This window comes from Macaca mulatta, chromosome 16 (genome assembly GCF_049350105.2).
Source record: "Macaca mulatta isolate MMU2019108-1 chromosome 16, T2T-MMU8v2.0, whole genome shotgun sequence".
Taxonomy (NCBI): Eukaryota; Metazoa; Chordata; class Mammalia; order Primates; family Cercopithecidae; genus Macaca; species Macaca mulatta.
Window position 1 is genome coordinate 68768964 of NC_133421.1, and position 23571 is coordinate 68792534.

At 44.8% G+C, this 23571-nt stretch overlaps 1 protein-coding gene across 33 annotated transcripts in view; it reads right to left on the bottom strand.

Annotated features, from left to right (window-relative positions):
* Window positions 1–3960: 3960 nt before the first annotated feature.
* The window catches only part of GPATCH8 (G-patch domain containing 8), a 107386-nt gene continuing 87775 nt past the window's right edge, over window positions 3961–23571 (bottom strand). For 28 of the 33 annotated variants that reach the window (XM_077971912.1, XM_028836591.2, XM_001114634.5 and 25 more), the window contains 2 exons: window positions 15096–15226; window positions 3961–10181 (listed from right to left, as the gene is read on the bottom strand). In XM_077971912.1, the coding sequence (XP_077828038.1) occupies window positions 6299–10181; window positions 15096–15226 (4014 nt within the window). In that variant the 3' untranslated portion in view covers window positions 3961–6298. Of the gene's footprint in view, window positions 10570–15095; window positions 15227–16358; window positions 16409–23571 lie in introns of all 33 variants that reach the window. The other 5 variants (XM_015119867.3, XM_015119871.3, XM_077971909.1 and 2 more) reach the window with 3 other exon arrangements.

Here is a 23571-nt window from a genome sequence, read left to right on the forward strand (position 1 = left end):
CTGGTGTATTCTGTGAGGCCAAATATTAAGTCACATTTCACTCAAGTTTTCAATAAGTATTTACTCTGTTCAAAGCACTGTGTTGATAAAGGATACAAAGATAACCATCAGGCCAGATACAGTGGCTCACGCCTGTAATCCCAGCACTTTGGGAGGCTGAGGAAGGAGGATGGCTTGAGCTCAGGTATTTGAGACTAGCCTAGGCAATACAGTGAGACCTCGTCTCTATTTTAAAACTATAAAAAATAAAATATTTTAAAAACTCCAAAGATAGCCATCAAGGAGCCTTAACAAACAGCCCAGAAAGAGTTAAGACATGAACACACGGCTGGGCACGGTGGCTCAAGCCTGTAATCCCAGCACTTTGGGAGGCCGAGACGGGCGGATCACGAGGTCAGGAGATCGAGACCATCCTGGCTAACACGGTGAAACCCCGTCTCTACTAAAAATACAAAAAACTAGCCGGGCGAGGTGGCGGGCGCCTGTAGTCCCAGCTCCTCAGGAGGCTGAGGCAGGAGAATGGCGTGAACCCGGGAGGTGGAGCTTGCAGTGAGCTGAGATCCGGCCACTGCACTCCAGCCTGGGCGACAGAGCGACACTCTGTCTCAAAAAAAAAAAAAAAAAAAAAAAAAAAAAGACATGAACACACATAACCGCAGCAGAGACAGTAAAGCATACCTTGAAAAATATACAGATTATCAAAGTCATCTATCATTGTTCCTCATGACAACCCTAGGAAATAAGTACTATTAATGCCCATTTTATAAACACAAAACTGCGGCACAAGAGTTTTAGGTGAATTGCCCACATTTACACAGCCAACGAATGGCAAAACTAAGATTCAAACATGGGTTGCACTTGAACTCATGTTCAAGTTGCCTTTTGTTAGAGAATGAAAGGGTTTTTAGGCATAGAGAATACATGAGAGCAGCAAAGGAACACAGAGGTGGGGAAGGACAAGTAGTTGACTCAGCATAGCAGAGTGCTTAAAGGGGTGGACTGAGGTGCAAGGTGGGAAAGGAAAGCTTGGGGGTTCTAATTACTGAAGGTCCTTGAATACTGTATTAAGGAATCTGAACTTTAATCCATGGGAGATGGAAAATCATAAAGATTTTAGCCAGGCACGGTGGCTCATGCCTGTAATCCCAGCACTCTGGGAGGCCGAGTGGGTGGATCAGGAGTTCGAGACCAGCCTGGCCAATATAGTGAAACCCCGTCTCTACTAAAAATACAAAAATTAGCTGGGCGTGGTGGTGCATGCCTGTAATCCCAGCTACTTGGGAGGCTGAGGCAAGAGAATTGCTTGAGCCTGTGAAGCAGAGGTGGCAGTGAGTCGAGATCATGCCACTGCACTCCAGCCTGGGCGACAGAGTGAGACTCTGTCAAAAAAAAAAAAAAAAAAAAAAGAGAGGAAAAGAAAATTATAAAGATTTTTAGGCCAGGTGTGGTGGCTCACGCCTGTAATCCCAGCACTTTGGGAGGCCAAAGTGAGGATTGCTTGAAGCCAGGTGTTTGGGACCAGCCTGGGCAACATAGTGAGACCCTGTGTCTACAGAAAAATTAAAATTAGCCAGGCATGGTAGTGCACACCTGTAGTTCCAGCTACTGAGGAGGCTGAGGCAGGAGAATCACTCGAGCCCAGGAATTTTAGGTTACAGTGAGCTATGATTTTGCCACTCCACTCCAGCCTGGGCAAGAGAAAGACTATGCCTTAAAAACAATTTATTTATTTTTATTTTTTGCTGGGCATGGTGGCTTACAGCTGTAATCCCAACACTTTGGGAGGCCAAAGTGGGCAGATTGCTTGAGGCCAGGAGTTCGAGACCAGCCTGGCCAACATGGCGAAATCCTGTCTCTACTAAAAATACAAAAATTAGCTGGGCGTGGTGGTGCACACCTAGAATCTCAGCTGCTTGGGAGGCTGAGAAGGAGAATTGCTTGAACCCAGGAGATGGAGGTTGCGGTCAGCCACGATTGCGCCATCGCACTTCAGCCTGGGCAACAAGAGTGAAACTCCATCTCAAAAAAAACACACAAACCACAAACCAAAAAACGCATTTTTGAACTTTTTTTTTGGCTCAATTCTGATGCACAATCCTCAGTTAATGGTGTTGTACTTGGCTCATATTCTTTTTATTTTTGAGACAGGGTCTCGCTCTGTCACCCAGGCTGCAGTGCAGTGACCTGATCATGGCTCACTACAGACTTGACCCCTGGGCTCAAGCAATCCTCCCACATCAGCCTCATGAATAGCTGAGACCACAGGCTTGTGCCACCACGCCCAGCTAATTTTTAGTTTTTTTTGTAGAGATGGGGTCTTGCTATGTTACCCAGGTTGACCTCGAATTCCTGAGCTCAAGAGATCCTCCCGCCTTGGCCTCCCAAAGTGCTGGGATTATAGGCATGAGCCATTGCACCTGGCCACTTTGCTCATATTCTTGAACATATAATCAAAATGTTTACCATGTATTAAGCGCGAGATACACTGAGTGCTGCGGGGGGGATATAAGAATCACTCCCTGTTCTCTCAGAGATCACAGTTTTACTGGGAAGCAGTGAATACAGAATGAGTTGCATTCAGATTCTGAAAAGCCAGTAAGCTTACACAGAACAGGGAATTAGGTTCTAGTCAGGAAGGCCACCGAGGAAAATGCTGCAATAATTGAGATATGAGTTGGTAGAAGTGAGTGAAGCTGTCTTTGGCAAGTAAGAATGGAAATGGCTGACGAGGCCTGAATTAGTCATCAAGGGTGAAGAGGGAGTACTTTCATGTTTCAGGCCAAGGTGGTCATTTCTTTCTGGGTAAGGATCTTTGCTATTTTAGGAATATAGGCAGATCTGAGCACTCAAACCCAGGTTCAAGTTGAATAGCTTCTCTTTAATCAAAGGGAGAACACAGATGTATCAAAGAGTAGGAAAGAAATGTATCAAAAGAGAGTAGGAAAGAAAGCCTTTTCTTCTTGAAAGGCTGAGGTTGAGAGGGAAAACTAATTTATCACTATAACTCTATGGTAGCTTTCGATGCTAAATTTTCCCTGCCTCTTTTGTGATTTTTTGATATGGAAGAGTAGGGGTTTTATCTTCTCAGTAACAATTAAGCCATATTTCCTTATACCAAGTAGAGGTGCTCAAACATTGTAGTGGTATTAAAGGGCTAGGAGAGTAACTGAAGACTGGCACAAAGAACTCCACCTGGAGGATGAAAGTCCGGCAGATGATTCTTGTCATCTTAGTGCCCTTAAAGTAGTCCAAAATCCTAAAATTCAAAGCCAGAAATTCCACACCCATTTAGTAGGCACCTAGATATACACCATATATTCTACTACACACAGATTATATACCTAAAATGGAAGGAAATCTTTCCTCTTGTGGGAAAGAGGAAGTGGAAAGGAGGCATACATTCCAATACATCTACCTACAACTGAGAGAAATTAACTACTATTACCTCCTCCCACACCATCATCTTTCCTCTCTTTGCATAGCCTGAGCTTTCAGAAGCACAACTGCAAACATCTCATACTGGTTCACAGGAATCTATTCCTTGGTCACTTCAAACAAGATGTTATTTATTTTTTTTTATTTTTATTTTTTTTGAGACGGAGTCTCGCTCTGTTGCCCAGGCTGGAGTGCAGTGGCCGGATCTCAGCTCACTGCAAGCTCCGCCTCCCGGGTTTACGCCATTCTCCTGCCTCAGCCTCCCGAGTAGCTGGGATGACAGGCGCCCGCCACTTCGCCCGGCTAGTTTTTTGTATTTGTTTAGTAGAGACGGGGTTTCACAGTGTTAGCCAGGAAGGTCTTGATCTCCTGACCTCGTGATCCACCCGTCTCGGCCTCCCAAAGTGCTGGGATTACAGGCTTGAGCCACCGCACCCGGCAAACAAGATGTTATTTATAACCCACACCTCCAACCCTACCCAACTTTGAGTGGATGGGGCAAAAATTACGACAGACTCTGCTAAGTTTCCACAAATCATTGGTTTATTAGAAAGTTCCTTTCCCTCATTTTACAGCATATATATCTCTATCATATGTGATAAAGTTAAATACAATCTGTTATGCTTGTAAGTAAGGATAGGTTATTTTGTTTTTTTTTAAGTTTTAAAATCACTATTCTGGAAGTTAAAGAAAATGCCCCGAGGAAGGTAAAGAGGCAGCCAGAGTATGGCTCAATCTACAAGCTAATGGGAAGCAGCACAAAAATGTTAATACTGTATTATTTATTTACATGGGCTGAAAGCAAAGAAAAATGAGTCCCTTCACTTACACAGATGATTTCGTTTTTCCAGTGCCAGTTATACAAGAAGTGATGCTTCTGAATCAGACAAGGAGCACTGAACAGGTAGGAGGGTGGGAGAGCAGTCAAGAGTGCGCTTGCCTGCCACTTTCTTTTCATAAACTTAACACTTTTCTGAGAATTTGAGAAGGCAGGAACACAGAGCCCTGGTCCAGATAAGTATGGTTTTTCTTGTCAAGTGACCAACCAACCAATTCTAGCCACAGGAATAGTTAGGAAAATGCCGAAGAGGGAATTGTTAACCTCATCAAAGGAGATGGGACCTGCAATACAAGCCCCTTTGGGTCAGTGTGTTAATTGGGGCTGAGAGCCTGGGTGAAAGGCAAGAAGAGGGGCAAAAGAGGCTGAGGTGGTAATTCCTCTTGTCAGTGTCATAGGAGAAAAGAAACAAGGAACGTTTACTGTTTAAACTGAGCTGGGCAGAGGGCATGGAAACTATGAAGCAAAATAATCTGAAGTATCTGTAAGTGTGCTCACCTCCCAACAAAAGGAAGAAGACTGTCCCAACTCATCCTCCAGCCTACTTCTGCTTCAGTTTCTACCAACCCAAAAGGCACATAAAAAAAAAAAAATTGTCAGAGGGGGCTAAGTACTAGGAAGGCAAATGGACTGACTGCCTTGAACAAGGTACCCAGGGAAACCCAGGAATCCCCCCAGACAATCACCAAATCTCACTGCTTCCAGACAATAAAGCTGTTGAGTCCCCTCCTTCTCCTCTGTGGGGTCCACCTGTTTCTCCGTGTAAAACAGCAAAAGTACATGAGGGAGACTGTTAAAGATGAGTATCCCTCAGAAGCCCCCGGCTGACTGCTGCCCATTAGCTCAAAAATCCCAATACTGGGGGCACTACTTACTGCAAATTACTTAACATTTTGTCCCAGCAAAAAATGTTTTAACATTTTATAGTTCATAACTTCAAAAAATACATAAGCTTGGTAAAATATACATGCTTAGTCAGTTTTGCATCTAGCAGAAAACAAATATTTTATTTTTTGTTTTCATTTTATAACCTTTAAAGTTTCTTAATTCAACTAGGGCAAACATATTTACACAAAGCCACCAGAACGAGGATCACTTAAAGAGCTGGATGTAAAAAATATTATTGCAGTATACTACAAATATGGAACCTTTTTTATATGAGCTACAAAAAGCAGCATTTACGTTTATAGAGTTCAGTGCAATTTTTTACATTAAAAAAATCCTATAAATTAAGAAGGAAACATCAACACAACAGAAGAAAATATACCCTTCACTTCAGACACATGAGCTCCTCTCCGGGAAAGCACATGGGCAACTCTATGTTCCACACAGCTTTTATTCATGATAGGATCTTCTTTTCTGGGATATGGAGATGCCTCTTCTGGGATGAGGGACACCAGGATAATAGTGCCAAATGTGTGGCTCCGTTGATGTGGGAACTGGATGGAATTGCAGCCTGAGTTATATCAGGTTCCAGGTGAGACTCTTTCCACCTCACCTGGGATAACATAACGTCACCAAGGATGTCAAGACACTACCCCAAAGTGGTGGCACTTCCACCACTAGAACAGCTTGGCCTTCCCTGTGGCGCTGAGAAGGCAAGACCAGATGGGCCCACATCAAGTGCTTTGGTGACAACCCACTGGCCAGAGAGGAGGAAAATGTTTTAAAATTTATAGAAGGGAAGAGCAGAGGAAAAAAGCAGAGGGAGGAGGGGATTATCTAAACTTGACAGTTTGGAGATGTTGCTGCAGAGGGGTGGGTAGCACTTACTGGTGTTCCCTAGCTTAGAAACACAGGAGAGGGAGGGACAAATTGAGAGGAGGACAGGAAAAAGAAATCCCTGATAGTAAACTGAAAGCAAACTTCAAATCTAAACCCACCCCTGTGAGCCAAAACTCAATTCTTTGGCTGTCAGACACTGCCCATCCCAGCTTCTACTTGCTGGTATTAATAGCTCAACAGCCCCAAGGGAACATTTATGGGTCTCCTCCCCTGGCCCTACCTAGGATCCCATCCCCCAACTCATGTGCCATGGCTGGGAGGATGTTGCAGGTCCTGACCTGAGAAGATGGGGTGAAGTAGTGGGTGAAGGTGGAGGGCAGTGGCAGCTGCTGCAGCAGGCCGTGGGGCAAGTAGGGTGGGGTAGAGGGCAGCATGTGGGACGGGATGAAAGGTGAAAGGCCCAGGATGGATGGCTGAGGCGGGAATGATGTGGATGGGATGGCTAGCGAGAAAGGTGGCAGGGTGGCCAGGGATGATTGAGTGAGTGAGGTGGGACAAGGAAATGGGGGTCAGATGGGGCTGGGGAATATGATGCACCTGGGCAAGTGGTTGGGGATGGGGGTGGGGGTGAATGCCAATGGCGGCAGCAGCTGCGGCAGCATGATGTTGTAGGATGGCATGCTGAACAGTTGTGATGGAGGTGGCAGAGGCTGTAGCTGGCTGCTGAATGTGGATAGGTTGCAGGGCTGGTGTGGCTGGGGCCAGGGCAGCTGAGGCTGGAAAGGCCTTTACTTGCTTGGCCAGAAGCTGCTGCTGGATGTGTTGCTGAGCAGCCTGCTGGAGCTTGCTGTACTTCTCCATCTCCTCAGGGGTGAAGGTGATGGGCTGGCTCTCCAGGGGGGCCAGTGAAGCATCCTCAGCCCCATCTGTTGACTCAATACTAGGATCCCCACTGGGAGGTGCATAACTGGGGAAATGCTCAAGGTCTGGTGCTATCGGCAGCAAGCTGGATTCCACAGGGCCTGGTTGACTGCTGCTATCCAGGGACTCCAGGGTGTCCCCATCACTGGGGTCGGGGAGGTAGTTATGGGAGATGGTTGGGTCCCCAGGGTAGCAGTCAGTGTGTGCTGGGGTGCCTAGTGGAGCCACAGGGTGATCAGCAGTAGCTTCTTCAGACTTTGGCTCTTCTGGGGGTGGGTCTAATAAGGGGCCAGTTGTTTCCTCTGAAGGGAACTGATGCCCAAATAGGGCATCACTACTCCCTGAGGGCCCCTCTTCTGTCTCTGACTGTTCTTGCTCTTCCCCCCTTTCCAAGCCAGACTCTTCGCATTTCTTATTGGGCTTTCGGGTAGCTGGGAGCTTCCCTATCAGTGGAAGGACAGGCTTATTGCCAAGAGATGGGGGGAGCTTGGGCCCAAAGTAACCTTGTGGGGGGTCCTTGAGCTTGGGCCCAGCTTTATTAGGGGTGGCCTGCACCTCCTCACTCACACTAGGTTTCCTCTCCACTTTCCTTGACTGAATCTTCTCCAGTAGCAGTTTGGCAGTAACAGAGTTCTTGTCTTCAGGACTGCAGTCACTTTCTGACCCTCTTCCTGTGCCAATGTTGCTGTTCTGGGAAGGTGGACCTGTTGCTTTACTGTCATCTCCTCTGCCATCATCTTTCTTCCCAGGACCTTCTCCCCGGCCTGATCGGAAATAGTGGGGGGACTGGGAGCGGTAGATCTTAGAACGAATGAAGTCCCGACGCCCAGAATGCCTCTCCTCAGGGCTCTCATGACCCCATGATCCCTTCCTGGAGCCTGATCTTTGGGAAGGGCTCCTGGTGCTGCGACTGCGGTCCCGGCTATAGCTCCGGCTCCGTTGCCAGCTGTGGGCTGTGGTGCTACGGCTTCTCCGCTTGCTCCGACTACGACTACAACTGCTGCTTCGGCTGCGGCCCCGGGATCTTGAGCGCTCTCTGGTATGACTCCGAGATCGGCTTCGGGACTGGCTGCAACTGAGGCTATAGTCATCGTCAGAAGATGAGTATTTGTGCCGTTTTGATCGATGTTTGGAGCTGGCATAGTCTGAGTCATCCGAGTCGTGGGAGCGCTTGGAGTGCCTTCGTGATCTGTCGCTGTAGTCACTGTAGCTGTCATCTGAGTAACTGTGCTGTCTACTATAGCAGCTCTGGTCTGAAGAGGCATCTGAGCTACTTGAGTAAGAACGCCGGGAAGAACGATGTGAGGAATGGCGCCGGCCTGACCTTGAGCGGCTGCGGGAATGCTCACTGCCTGAATCTTCTTCTTCTTCCTCACTGTACTGGGATGGAGACTTCTGGTGCAGTCGGTGTGAGGAAGCATCATCACTATCCTCATCTCCACTACTGGGTTGGCTCCGATGGCTAGACCGGCTGCTCCGTTTGGTGCCTGCTCTTCGCTGGCAGGATGAAGGCGGAAGTTCACCTTTGTGTTTCCTCCCACTATGGTCTTGGGAGCTGCTACCACCCCCACCTTCCTCCTTTTTGCCACTGCTCCCCTCTTCAGCTGGGAGGGATCTCCGCTGGGAGTCATCTTGAGCTCGTCGCCGCCTTCTTGGAGGTGCAGGACTGCCACTCCCAGGGGGTTCTGGTTTGGGTCCTCGTTCAGAATCTGCTGGGGCTGATGACTTATTCTTCTTTCGTTTTCGTTTCTTGCGCTTCTTAGACTTCTCCCCCAACTCTGCCTTAGAGCTTTTCTCTTCTGTGTCACCCTTGTGTTTACGTTTGTGTTTGCTGGATTTTTTGTGCTTCTTTTTCTTTTTGTGCCGGTGGGACTTCCCAGATCGTTCTTTCTTGCTGGGAAGGCTTCTCCCTGTGTCTTCTGTCTCAGACCCATGGCTACCCCCAGGCTCCTGCTTGTTCAGGCTACTACAGGCAGACCCTGAAGCAGGTGCGTCCATTCTGCCTCCTGAGGAACGTACTATTTTCTCTCCGCCCACTTCCTTGTTTTTATTTGGCTCACCAGGATCTAGGCCTTGGAGATGGTCCTTTGAGGAGCTTCCTATATCCTTTGGTTTTTCTGTCCCTTTAGTTCTGGCATCTTTGTTCCTTGAAAGTTTAAAGTCAAAATATAAAGGGTTACAACTGTATGAAATGGAGGGTTCTGCCTTGGTGAAAATTAATAGTTCTGATGGCCACTGGAGGGCAGTGCTTTCATCTTTGCTCAAAACTGGGAAGAAGGGACCAGTAGGATGTTTGGGTCCTTCTTGGCTTTCTTTCCCTGCTGGGGTGGCCAGAGAGGTTTCTTTAGAAGAGTTGGACTCACACGTTTGGGTCTCTGAAACCTTCTGACTATGACTCTCTAAACTCTGATCACTTACATCCCCTCCTAAGGCCTTCTTTGCCTCAGGTTTGCTTCCTGGTTCTGAGGGCTCGGTCATGCTGGTTTCCTTCGGCTGCTCAGAGACTTCACTAACTGTCTTTTCTGCTCCTTGGCTTGCTGCCGCCTTGATGCAGCTTTTAGGCTTGGGAGAACTGCCTTTTTTACTCTCTGGGGCATTCTTTGGGTGTGTACTATTATCACCTTCCATTTGCTCACTGGCTCTCATAAAAAGTAGGAAGGGAAAATTAGGTTTTACTTTGCAGTGTGCTGGGGGGATGTAGTGGTAATATTCCGGCTCCGTAGCCCCAGCTCCTTCTTCTCGCTTCATCCTTTTTAATTTGGATAATGTTGAGGCAAGGGACCCTCCATCCTGAGGGTCTTCATCCTCCTTTTTACCATCAAGATTACTGCTCCCATCAGAGTCTCCTACCTTCTGCAGTCCTTGGTCAGAACCCTTCTCATCAGGTTTTGTTCCATCTTCAGAGGTCCCTTCCTCCGCGTGGTCCTTGAAAACTGATGCTATTGATTCGAGTTTGACAGGAGCCTTCTTGGCAAAAGAAAATGACACTCCCAATTTTTGCAATGGGGTCCCCAGATTATTCTTAATGCCAAAGCTGATGCCTTGGGAGGCTAACCCAGGAGCCTGGGCCAGTCCAGTGGTATTAGTGATTTGTACTGCAGTGAAAGGGCCTCCTTTATCTGTGGAAAATTCAGATCCCAGGCCACAAGAAACAGTGGCACCTGTGCCACTATTTGTAGCTGATTCATCTTTATCATCTTCTCCACCTTCTTCATCTACAGCCACTGTGGTTGGTTTGAACATGGGACCACTTCCAGGTGCACTACATGACATTTTAGAAAAATAAAAAGCAAAGAAAAAGCAGGTTTAGGACTACATTCCATAAACCTTATAAAATACTAATCTCTTATATCCTATCATTCATTATAGGTAGGTCTCAAAGACAGTGAGTGGTGGTCATATTCCCTAGTCCTATACTAACAAACGTGACTTTCTCAGAGGAGGTTAGACAAAGACTCATTCTGTTAACCTGCCAAATTCCCAGGGCCAGTCAGTTATTACTGTTTTTTCTTAAGCTGTCTAAAGTACAAAAAGCTGGGTGTGGTGGCTCACACCTGTAATCCCAGCACTTTGGGAGGCCAAGGTGGACAGATTGCTTGAGGTCAGGAGTTCCTAACCAGCCTGGCCAACATGGTGAAACCCTGTCTCTACTAAAAATACAAAAATTAGCTGGGCATGGTAGCACGCACCTGTAATCCCAGCTACTTGGGAGGCTGAGGCAGGAGAATCACTCTAACCTGGGAGATGGAGGTTGCAGTGAGCCGAGATCACACCACTGTACTCCAGCCTGGGTGACAGAGCAAGACTCCCTCTCAAAAAAAATAAAATAAAATAAAGTACAGGCCGGGCGCGGTGGCTCATGCCTGTAATTCTAGCACTTTGGGAGGCCAAGGCGGACAGATTGCTTGAGCTCAGGAGTTTGCAACCAGCCTGAACAACATGGTAAAATCCCATCTCTACTAAAAATACAAAAATTAGCTGGGCTTGGTGGCGCACGCCTGTAATCCCAGCTACTCAGGAGGCTGAGGCAGGAGAATCTCTTGAACCTGGGAGGCAGAGGTTGCAGTGAGCTGAGATCACGCCACCGCACTCCAGCCTGGGTGACAGAGCGAGACTCTGTCTCAAAAAAAAAAAAAAGTTCATAAAGTAAGACTTATGTTACAACTGAAGTAGCGCATCGTTACTATATTTCAGATCTCATTTCTTATTTTATCATTCTATCCATTAGTATGTTATCTAATGTATGGCTGTACATGTATTCACATCGGTTTTATTTCATTCTATTAAAGAAAAACTCTTGCTGGGCAAGGGTGGCTCACATCTGTAATCTCAGTGATTCAGGAGGCTGAGGTGGGAGGATTGCTTGAGGCCAAGATATCAAGACCAGTCTGGGCAACTTAGTGAGACCCCACCTCTAAAAAAAAAAAATTAAAATTTCCCCATGCTTTCAAATTTCATTTTTTAAAAATGTGCATATTCTGAGTTAAACACAGAAACTTCCACTGTGCTACTTATGGCAGTCTGTGGTCAGTATGTCTATCATATAAACTAAAAAGTCCATGCCTATCTCCTGGGTACCATAACAAGCATTTGCTTTGGTTTTGTGGCAGTTTCTGGGCATTCAGTACTACGGTCATAATGTTACCTGAGCACTTTCATCTTTGACAAAAGGAATATTAAGGAGCCTCAATAGTTTTAAACTGATGATCTTGCCTGAAAGTTTTATTTTTTTGAGGTGGGGTCTAACTGTGTTGCCCAGGCTGGAGTGAAGTGGCATGATCATAGCTCATTGCAGTCTCAAACTTCTGGCTCAATCCTCCCACCTCAGCCGCCTGAGTAGCTATGACTACAGGTGCACATCACTATGCTGGCTAATTTTATTTATTTATTTGAGACAGTGTCACTCTGTTGCCCAGGCTGGAGTGCAGTGGTGCGATCTTGGCTCACTGCAACCTCCACCTCCCGGGTTCAGGTGATTCTCCTCCCTCAGCCTTGCAAGTAGCTGCGACTACAGGCATGCACCACCACACCCAGCTAATTTTTGTATTTTTAGTAGAGACGGGCTTCACCACGTTGGCCAGGATGGTCTTGATCTCTTGGCCTTGTGATCTGCCCACCTCGGCCTCCCAAAGTGCTGTGATTACAGGCATGAGCCACTGCGCTCAGCCCATGCTGGCAGATTTAAAAAAACAATTTGTAGAGACAGAGTCTTGTTATGTTGACCAGATTGGTCTTGAGCACCTGGCTTCAAGTGATCCTCTGGCCTCTGCCTCAAAAAGTACTGGGATTACAGATGTGAGCCATTGTGCATCTGGCCTGCAATTTTTGTAGTGTGTACACTATACAGTGTACACTATATCCTTTTTTTTTTTTTTTTTTTTTTTTGAGACGGAGTCTCACGCTGTTGCCCAGGCTGGAGTGCAGTGGCGCGATCTCGGCTCACTGCAAGCTCCGCCTCCCGGGTTCCCGCCATTCTCCTGCCTCAGCCTCCTGAGTAGCTGGGACTACAGGCGCCCGCCACCGCGCCCGGCTAATTTTTTGTATTTTTAGTAGAGACGGGGTTTCACTGTGGTCTCGATCTCCTGACCTTGTGATCCGCCCGCCTCGGCCTCCCAAAGTGCTGGGATTACAGGCTTGAGCCACCGCGCCCGGCCCACTATATCCTTAAATTCCAAATCAAGAACTAAACAGAATTAGATACCTATTTGTATGATGTCCTTGTTATCCAAACCCTAGCTAATAGCTATCCTCAACTCAGGGACAAGTATATTCAGACAATGTGTAATCTCTCTTTCTTTTCCTCTCTCCCAAGCCGGAGTTTTGCTCTTGTTGCCCAGGCTGGAGTGCAATGGTGTAATCTTGGCTCACTGTAACCTCCGCCTCCCGGGTTCAGGCGATTCTCCTACCTCAGCCTCCTTAGTAGCTGGGATTACAGGCGTGCGCCACCATGCCCAGCTAATTTTTGTATTTTTAGTAGAGACGGAGTTTCACCATGTAGGTCAGGCTGGTCTCAAGCTCCTGACCTCAGGTGATCCACCTACCCCAGCCTCCCAAAGTGCTGGGATTACAGGCGTGAGCCACTGTGCCCCACCAATGTGTAATCTCTTGCTATCTAAACTGTTGCTACTGGAAAATGAGAACTCAACAGATTTGGAGAGCAAGAAATACTTACACTGTGTTATGAAACCTACTCCAAAGCAAACAAATAAAAAACGACCCCCAGGGCCAAACTGAATAAAAAGGGGATACTGTTTTTTTGAGACAGGGTCTTGCTCTATCACCCAGGCTGGAATGCAGTGGTGCGATCACAGCTCACTGCAGCCTTGATCTCCCAGGCTCAAGAGATTCTTCCACCTCAGGCTTCTGAGTAGCTGGGACTACAGGCATGTGCCACCATACCCAGCTAATTTTTAAGTTTTTTTTTTTTTTTTTTTTTTTTTTTTTTTTTTAGAGACAGGGTCTTCCTATGTTGCCCTGGCTGGTCTTGAGCTCCTGGGTTCAAGAGATCCTCTTGCTCTGGCCTCCCAAAGTGCTGGGATTACAGGTGTGAGTCACTATGCCCAGCATGTGCTTTTTAATATAAATGTTAGAAAATGGGAATAATTGTAATAGCGTCATCATTTATTGATTTCTTGAGCATCTCTGATGTGCTAGGCATCCCTTCAAGCATTTCCAAGGTAATAACTCAATCATTCCTCATAACAACTCTAAGTTGTTCTTATCTCTATCTTACAGATAAGGAAACTGAGGCACAGAGTTTAAATATAATTTCATTACGTCACATAAACAGTAAGAAAAATATGGCCTCAAAAATACACATACTTAATCAGTATATTATACAAGTATATAGATATGCTTTTAGTTTGAAAGAAGGATCTATTAAACATTTTAAGGAACTGGAGGACATTATGTTAAGTAAAATAACCCAGAAACAGAAAATTAAACACTGCAGGTTGTCACACATATGTGGAAGCTAAAAAAAAAAAAAGTTGATCTCATAGAATTAAAAAGTAGAACAGAGATGGATATGGTAATTACCTTGATCTGATCACTATATGTGTTGAAACATTACATATACGTTGAAACATTACTAAGCAACCCATGAATATGTACAATTATTATTTGTCAATTAATAAAAACTGAAGGTTTATAATTTTTTTTTGAGATGGAGTTTCACTCACGTTGCCCAGGCTGGAGTGCAATGGCACGATCTTGGCTCGGCACAACCTCTGCCTCCCAGGTTCAAGCCATTCTCCTGCCTCAGCCTCCCTAGTAGCGGGGATTATAGGCATGTGCCACCATGCCTGGCTAATTTTGTATTTTTAGTAGAGACAGGGTTTCTCCACGTTGGTCAGGCTGGTCTTGAACTCCCAACCTCAGGTGATCCGCCCGCCTCAGCCTCTGAAAGTGCTGGGATTACAGGTGTGAGCCACCGCGCCTGGCCACTTTTTTGTTTTTTTTTTTTTTTTCTTTTTGAGACGGAGTCTCACTCTGTCGCCCAGGCTGGAGTGCAGTGGCTGAATCTCAGCTCACTGCAAGCTCCGCCTCCCAGGTTTACGCCATTCTCCTGCCTCAGCCTCCCGAGTAGCTGGGACTACAGGCGCCCGCCACCCCAGCCGGCTAGTTTTTTTTTGTATTTTTTAGTAGAGACGGGGTTTCATCGTGTTAGCCAGGATGGTCTCGATCTCCTGACCTCGTGATCCGCCCGTCTCGGCCTCCCAAAGTGCTGGGATTACAGGCTTGAGCCACCGCGCCCGGCCTGTTTTTGTTTTTTTTTTGAGATGGAGTCTCCCGCTGTCACCCAGGCTGGAGTCCAGTGGTGCAATCTCGGCTCACTGCAAGCTCTGCCTCTCGGGTTCACGCCATTCTCCTGCCTCAGCCTCCAGAGTAGCTGGGACTACAGGCGCCTGCCACCACGCCCGGCTGATTTTTTGTATTTTTAGTAGAGATGGGGTTTCACTGTGTTAGCCAGGATGGTCTCAATCTCCTGACCTTGTGATCTGCCTGCCTCAGTCTCCCAAAGTGCTGGGATTACAGGGGTAAGCCACTGCGCCTGGCCCAAGGTTTATAATTCTTAAATCTTAATTTAAATTTTAAATTATAATCTGAAATCTATAATTTAAAACTTTAAGGATTATAATTATCTGTAGAACCCTCTGATAAAAAATATCCTCACCATTCAGCTTGTTTTCTCTGCTCTGCCAACTCATGGAGCCGCCGAAGGGCTTTTTCCTGTTTTTTCTCATCCTTGCGGGATCTTGAAGAGACATTTCGAGCAAACTCTCTCTGCTTGAGATCTTTTAATCTCTGGGTTAAAAGAAAGAAAGATACAGAGGGTGGATGATTTACAGTAACTTGGGAATCAGAAAGCAAAGCCTTTAGGACATGACCCTCAACCAACAGTCATAGTATTAGTGTAGAACACATTATCATATTCTCTTATGGCAACTGAAAACACAATGGCTGATTACTTTGGGTATAGCACTTGCAGTATCTACACTTCTAATTAGGACAGCATATCATTTGCTTTATTAGGCAAAATAAAATGATCTCAAATGCAACAAGCAAATTTTAGAACACTGGGAGGAAAGAAAGGGACCTGCTCCTCCAGGATGCAAAACTAGACAAACAGAACATGAGATAAATTGTAATAACACAAGCCAAAGAGAACAGAAAGGGGTTAGGCTAGTACAGAAAGTTACCCAGGTGTAAGATCTTGAAAAGCAATGTACAGCTTACATGGGGGGTTATTTGAATTAGAACAAATAGAAAGCATACTTTTATTTCACCATAAAAAGGTGTCATTTTTTTTTAGCATGAATAGAGGTTTCCCGTAACTATTAAATAAACCCGAGAGGTCTTCCAGCGCTAGCACGTTTAGAGCTCACCAGTCTGACCACTTTTATCTGGTCAGCCTGCTGAAAGTAGTATGTGAGGCTTTGCATTCCTTCATGGCCCTGAGAGGAATATCCAGGGGATGAGGAGGGAGAGCAGAGATAAGTCAAAGACTTTATTACTTAGAATCCAGATAACAGAATGGGTCTTTTATTTTCAGAAACTACTGTATAATTTTCCTTAAAAGAAATACAACCAAAAAAGAACAGTGTTATGACACACTGGTGACAGAACCCAGACATATCTATCTGCAATAAAGACAGAAATAAAATTATTTTCAAGACATTAGATAATAACAAGACACAAACAAAACAAAATATATACATTAGCCTATGCTTTTACAACAGCATTGGGAAAAGGAATTTGACCCAGTATAAAGTGGACATTGCTTTGTGGAAAGGCATGATGTTCAACAGACAGAGGAATTTTCTTACCTAGTATTTATGAAATGTGTTTTGAATCTTTTTAAATTGGGAGGGGGGAAGGGTAAAAAGACACACACAAAAAAAGATATACAGCTAAAGACACTAGTAGAAAAACTCACTCTTGTGATCTGGGCTCCCAAATTAGAAGGATTTGCTTTCAATACATCAGCTGAAAATGTCACATCACAAAGAAAAAAAAGTAAAAAATAAAACAAGAGTGGAAGAGAAAAAAAAAATAAAGCAAGCATTACTACACAAGCTCTCTTAGTGAATCTGTAAACTATTATACTGAACAATCAGGGACAAAGCCATCAACTCTAAAAGGGCTGGGGAGAAGGGAAGCACCTGTACAACATATATATGTGTACATACACACAGACTGACATAGTAATCCCACCTAGAAAAATGGAACTACCTGTATTTCTTCCAGAAAAATGGTTCCAGAACTTTGGAAAAGACCATTGTGGTACAAAAAGCAGTCCTGTTTCCATGAGCCCTTATTTTGGGGGAAGTTCAAGTAATGAACAGCTGGCAAAACTATTACTGCCCATAATTAACAATTTTTTTTTGAGACGAAGTCTCTGTTGTCCAGGCTGGAGTGCAGTGGCGCGATCTTGGCTCACTGTAGCCTCCGCCTCCCAGGTTTAAGCAATTCTCATGCCTCAGCCTCCCAAGTAGCTGGGATTACAGGCATGCACCCCTATGCTTGGCTAATTTTTATATATTTAGTAGAGACGAGGTTTCACCATGTTGGCCAGGGTGGTCTTGAACTCCTGGTCCCAAGTGAACTACCTGCCTCGGCCTCCTAAAGTGCTGGGATTACAGGCATGAGCAACCACACCCAGCCCACAATTAAGATTTTTATAAAACCACTTCAAGATAAAGGATCAACTATTTTAAATAAATATGAATAAATATGAATTCTAATTTCATCCTCCTGAGGGGAATGGGGCAGAAAGAAAAGGCTTATCAGGTCTATTATATGATTACCTTTGGCCACAAACCTAGTTTTTTCTTCCCCAAACACGTAATAGGCTCTCTAACCAAGATTTATATAGAATATAATGTTCTTCTCATATCTGCCATTTTCTCTTTTTTTTTGAGACAGAGTTTTAATGTCGCCCAGGCTGGAGTGCAGTGGTGTGATCTTGGCTCACTGCAACCTCTGCCTCCTGGGTCCAAGCAATTCTCCTGCCTTAGCCTCCCGAATAGCTGGGACTACAGGTGCCTATCACCACGCTCGGCTGAGTAGAGATGGGGTTTCCCCTTGTTGACCAGGCTGGTCTTCAATTCCTGACCTCAGGTGATCCGCCCGCCTCGGCTTCCCAAAATGATGGGATTACAAGGCATAAGCCACTGCACCCAGCCTGCCATCTCTCTAGCCACCTGCTAAGACTGGAAAATTTCCCCATGCCATTTCCTCCCCTCTTACAAATATTTCATTACTTTTAGGAAGCATTTTTCAAACTACAAGACACTGTCCAAAAGAACAATCATTTAATCAAAGTATGGAGTCCCCAGGCTGAGTCAAGATTAGGCTTTCCATTCAACAGCCACTTTGTACAACCCTGAAGTTGAAGGAACAGGACCATGTCCACATCATGCTGAAGACATCCTATCTCAAGTTCCTACCACAGGAACATGGTTGGAGGCAGAGACGGAAGAAGATAGGATGATGCAATAAAACGAATCTAAACTGCAGGCTCCCTCTGGGCAAATCCTAAGAATACCCTACAAAGCTTAGGAAAGGCTCCCAATATCACATTTACAAATTTTACAGTCAAGTCTGCGGTCTCAAAAGCAGAATTGAGAACCCCAGAATTCTAACCCCAACCTTAAGAGACAGGACTCAGCAAACCCTATCAAACTGAGTATGTATACTTGTGGTTTCTTTCAGACGAGGACATTCTGTTCTGGCGACTTTTTTTTTTTTTTTTTAAGAGACAAGGTCTCACTTTGTTGCCCAGGCAGGAGTGCTGGGGCTATTCACATGTGTGATTCCACTACTGATCAGCATGGGAGTTTTGACCTGCTCTGTTTCCGACCTGAACCGGTTCACTTCTCCTTAGGAAGCTTCGTTGGTCCCCCGCTCCTGGGAGTTCATCACATGATGCCGAACTTAGTGCAGACACCCAATCAGCAGAGCGCACTACAGCTCAGAACTCTCGGGCTCAAGTGATGCCCCCAGCCTCAGCCTCCCAAGAAGCCAGGACTATAGGCATGCACCACTACGCCCAGCCAAGACATGGGTTATAAGGTTCATATTTTCCTTTACCTAGAATGCCTAACTCCAAGTGTCTCCTGTCTACTCAAGGTCAAACTAAATTCTTACAGTCTCCACTGATCCTTCAAAACAGGGGACTGTTCTTTCTGAACTGTCCCTAGTGGTGCTTTGTCATATCGTTCACCTAGCAGCTATTGTATTTTGTTCTCTGACCAGTTATTCCTGTCTTTTAAAAAGGCAGTATGTGTAAAGCTTCAGAGTCAGAAAGCTTGGGTTCAAATCCATTAATTAACTAGCCAATCCACTTATTACTAGATGATTTCACCTCTCTGAGTTCCAGCTCCCTCATTAAAAAACAGGGCTACCTATCTACAGATTTACAAGATTAAATGTCAAAATAAATGTAAAGCATTTAATAAGTCACAAGTGTTCAATACTGCCTTCCCTCTGTGTGGGGCAGGGACTACAGCTTATCTTTATAATCAACCCCGCAGTATACAAAACAGCACTAAGTCTACAGAGGGCATCTGGTAAATGTCCAGTGAATAATTCAGTTCAAACATTAGATCCTTCGTTTTTCCTCAAATAAATTTTTCTACCATTTGTAGGAAAGCTTGATATAAAGTATTCTCATATCTTTATTAGGGACATATTAAAGTTATATAATATGGTCCTCCTAGCTACCACTCCAGATACCCCTTATTTCTAGACAGAATTGGGCCAAATGGCAAAAGATGCTGGCCAGAAACTTCTCAGCTTCCTACCTAAAAAGTAATTTCTATAAAGGCACAAGGACCTAATCAGTCAGGTTTTCCAAAATTGCCTATTTTATTCCAAAAGGCTACCAATGTCTGGCTCATTTGTTATGGAATACCCATGTGAAATTCTGTGAAGTGTACCTATACTTTTCTCTTAAATTCTAAAGAGGAACACAACTTTAGATAATTTCTTCAGGTGAGAATAGAGCAACATGCCTGCCTATGAGAGAAGAGGCAGAGCTCACAAGACCAAACACTGCAGATATGTCATCAATCTCTTGTCAAAGTCTGAGCAAATTCCATACCATACACAAAAATTCAAGTTAGACTCCAAACTGGGACATTCTAATTTAAATGGATTTGATTATCCATTTAAGCTGACTCAAAAGCTATGAGATGTACTTATCTCTGAAAATTACACAATACGCTTTCTGAAGAGCTGCTAATAAATTAGCTTATTTTATTGAACTACTAATGGTATTAACAAAAATTTAAGCCACATAACACATTCTTAGTTGGGAAATATCTTAATTCAAGAAAAGGAGACTGAACCCCACCGGAAATGAAAAGATATGAAGATCTTGTTTTCCTGAAAAATCAACAGCATTTTTCCACAATAGTATACATTTGCAGCACAGTACAGAATGGAAGGAACATTTCCCACAGATCCTTAATCACATGGTGGCTGGGATTTCCATTACACTTAGCAGAAGACCAGTAGAAAGGCAAGACCCTAACAAATGATCCAGTACTTGAAGTATCCATCCACATTAACTGTGGCTCTTTGGGTAAAAAACCACTCTAAATGGAAATGACATTCCAGTTCTTTTTTTTTTTTTTTTTTTTTTTTTTGAGACGGAGTCTCCCTCTGTGGCCCAGGCTGGAGTGCAGTGGCGCAATCTCAGCTCACTGCAAGCTCCGCCTCCCGGGTTTACGCCATTCTCCTGTCTCAGCCTCCCGAGCAGCTGGGACTACAGGTGCCCGCCACCTCGCCCGGCTAGTTTTTTGTACTTTTTAGTAGAGACGGGGTTTCACCGGGTTAGCCAGGATGGTCTCGATCTCCTGACCTCGTGATCCATCCGTCTCGGCCTCCCAAAGTGCTGGGATTACAGGCTTGAGCCACCGCGCCCGGCCGACATTCCAGTTCTTAAAACACAACTTAAACAGCATTATATTGGCAGAAATATGTTTTACTGTGGACACAAAGTATTGCTCTACTATCGCTGAAAAGATTAAGCCAAAGAAATGAGAATCAGGTAAATCTGAATGTGGATTATAAATGTGCAGAAAAGGTACACCCCAACAGCCACCCACTTCTCTTTAAGTGTAGATTTCAAGAGCAGAAACATTCTGCTCTCAGTGTCTATTAAAACATGGCAACTATGGCAATTGGGCTTTGCAGATCATCCGTAAAATGGCTCTCAAGAAATACGGCTTCCTTCTATAGTGGTTAGAACTTTTAAAATAGTCATCATTCTGTCAATAGTGAAGACCAACAGTGTTCCTGCTCAATTGTGATTGAGTTGAATAAGACACATATTTCTTCACAGTGCTCTCTAACAACAAAAGATAATACAAGGGTTTAACAAAATCTTTTTTTGTATCTTTTAGTGCTATGCTTCTCTCGTCCATCAAAATAAAATTTGACACTAGGAGTTTATATTTGATGGAGTATACTAAGAATAATTCTGATTACTATCTTTCTCAAGTATTTAAAATTGATTATCTACATTTAAAGAATAAAACCCATTTTTCTCATGTAAAGGGATTTCAGGCATCAGAAAACAGGCAGAATTTAGGGCAGAATATTTTGTATTGCCACTAAAATCCCATGTTCTACATTTACTCAGCTCTGAAGAGAAAACTTGATTTTGTCTCTTTAGGGTCTAAAGATTATCCATGGCATCTTTCCCTCACCAGATAGCAACTCTGTTCTCCCAACAGGGACTGAGGCTTAGTCTTTCTTTGTAACTAACTATGCAACATACACATAGTTGTCTATGGCACAAAAGAGATGCTCAGTAAATATTTATCAAACTGGGTTGTGGCTCATGCCTGTACTCTCAACACTTTGGGAGGCTGAGGTAGAAGGATCGCTTGAGGACAGGAGTTCAAGACCAGTCTGGGCAACATAGCCAGACTGTCTCCATAAAAAAAAATTTTTTTTTTTTTGAGATGGAGTTTCACTCTTGTTGCCCAGGCTAGAGTACAATGGCGCAATCTTGGCTCACCGCAACCTCGTCTCCCAGGTTCAAGCGATTCTCCTGCTTTAGCCTTCCGAGTAGCTGGAATTACAAGCATGCGCCACCACGCTCGGCTAATTTTTGTATTTTTAGTAGAGACAGGGTTTCTCCATGTTGGTCAGGCTGGTCTCAAACTCCTGACCTCAGGTGATCTGCCCACCTTGGCCTCCCAAAGTGCTGGGATTACAGCCATGAGCCACCGTGCCCGGGCAAAAAAATTTTTTTTAATTAGCTGGGTGCAGTGGTATGTGCTTGTAGTCCCAGCTATATGGGAGGCTGAGGCAGGAGGACTGCTTGAGTTCAAGGTCACAGTGAGCTATGATTGTGCCACTGTACTCCAGCCTAGGTGACAGAGCAAGAACCTTTTTGTATTTCATTTTTTTGAGACAGAGTCTCCCTCTGTTACCCAGGCTGGAGTGCAGTGGCAGAATTTTGGCTCACCACAACCTCTGTCTCCTGAGTTCAAGCGATTCTCGGGCCTCAACCTCCTGAGTCGCTGGGACTACAGGTGCATGCCACCACACCTGGCTAATTATTTATATTTTTAGTAGAGACGGAGTTTCACCATGTTGGCCAGGTTGGTCTTGAACTCCTGACCTCAAGTGATCCACCTGCCTCGGCCTCCCAAAGTGCTGGGATTACAGGCATGAGCCACCGCACCCAGCTGAACCTGTCTTAAAACAAAACAAAACAAAACAAAACGTGTTGTATCTCCACCACTATTTCTGTCTAAGGATAATCTGGCCTTCTTCAAACCTCAACTACTCCTTTTCCTCTTATGTCAATGGTCCTGCATACCAAAATCACAGCCTCTTCTCCTCACTGTTTTATTTCCCCCTCCCTCTACAAAAAAACATTAATGTCTGTCTCCTCCCCTTCCTAACTGAAGTAATCATGCTGTAGTTGTTGCTTGCGCAGGTCACCCTAATTCATGTCTCAGTGTTTAATGTTTATGGATGAGATCACCCAAGAAGATATCACCAGGTGGTAGGTAAGAGAAAAGACCAGGAGAGAATATAGAATATTTCATTATTAAACTACCCAGCAAAAGAAGATTATAGATGAATGGTTAGGAAAAGCCACGTTACTGAACATTAGATGTAAATTCTTTCTTTTACCATATGCCTATTAGTAAGTGATGAAAATTAATTTTATTCAGTAAGAAAAAAACAAGTATTTGGTAACAGAGAAAATTAGATACTAATGCCAATTACAGATAGTGAAAAATTGAGAGAAAAATAAATAAATACAAATTATTTTTATCCTTATTTTTGAGAGAGTCTCCCTCTGTCACCCAGGCTGGAGTGCAGTGGCGTGATCTCAGTTCACTGCAACCTCTGCCTCCCACGTTCAAGTGATTCTCGTGCTTCAGCCTCTCAAGTAGCTGGGATTACAGGTGCCACCACCATGCCCGGCTAATTTTTTGTGTTGGGATTATAGGCGTGAGCCAATGTGCCCGGCCCAAATTCTTTTTTTTTCTTGAGACACAGCCTCACTTTGTTGCCCAGGCTGGAGTGCAGTGGCATGATCTTGGCTCACTGCAACCTCTGCCTCCTGGGTTCAAGTGATTCTCCTGCCTCAGCCTCCTGAAAAGCTGGAACCACAAGCGCATGCCACAACATTGGGCTAACTTTTTTCTTTGGAGACGGAGTCTCGCTCTTTTGCCTGGAGTGCAGTGGTGTGATCTCAGCTCACCGTAGCCTCCGCCTCCTGGGTTCTAGCAATTATCCTGCCTCGGCCTCCTGGGTAGCTGGGATTACAAGCACGTGCCACCACGCCTGGCTAATTTTTGTATTTTTAGTAGAGATGGGGTTTTGTCACGTTGGCCAGGCTGGTCTCAAATTCCTGACTTCAAGTGATCCGCCCGCCTTGGCTTCCCAAAGTGCTGGGATTACAGGTGTAATCCCACTGTAATCCCAGGAGCCACTGCACCCGGCCAGGCCAAATAGTTGGATATCAAATTAATTTGTCATAAAATTACCATGTTTTGCTATTTTCAGGAATTCAGCAAAATGCCTTAAAAGTATGGTATATATTCTTTTTTTTTTTTTTTTTTTTTTTTTTTTGAGACGGAGTCTCGCTCTGTCACCCAGGGTGGAGTGCAGTG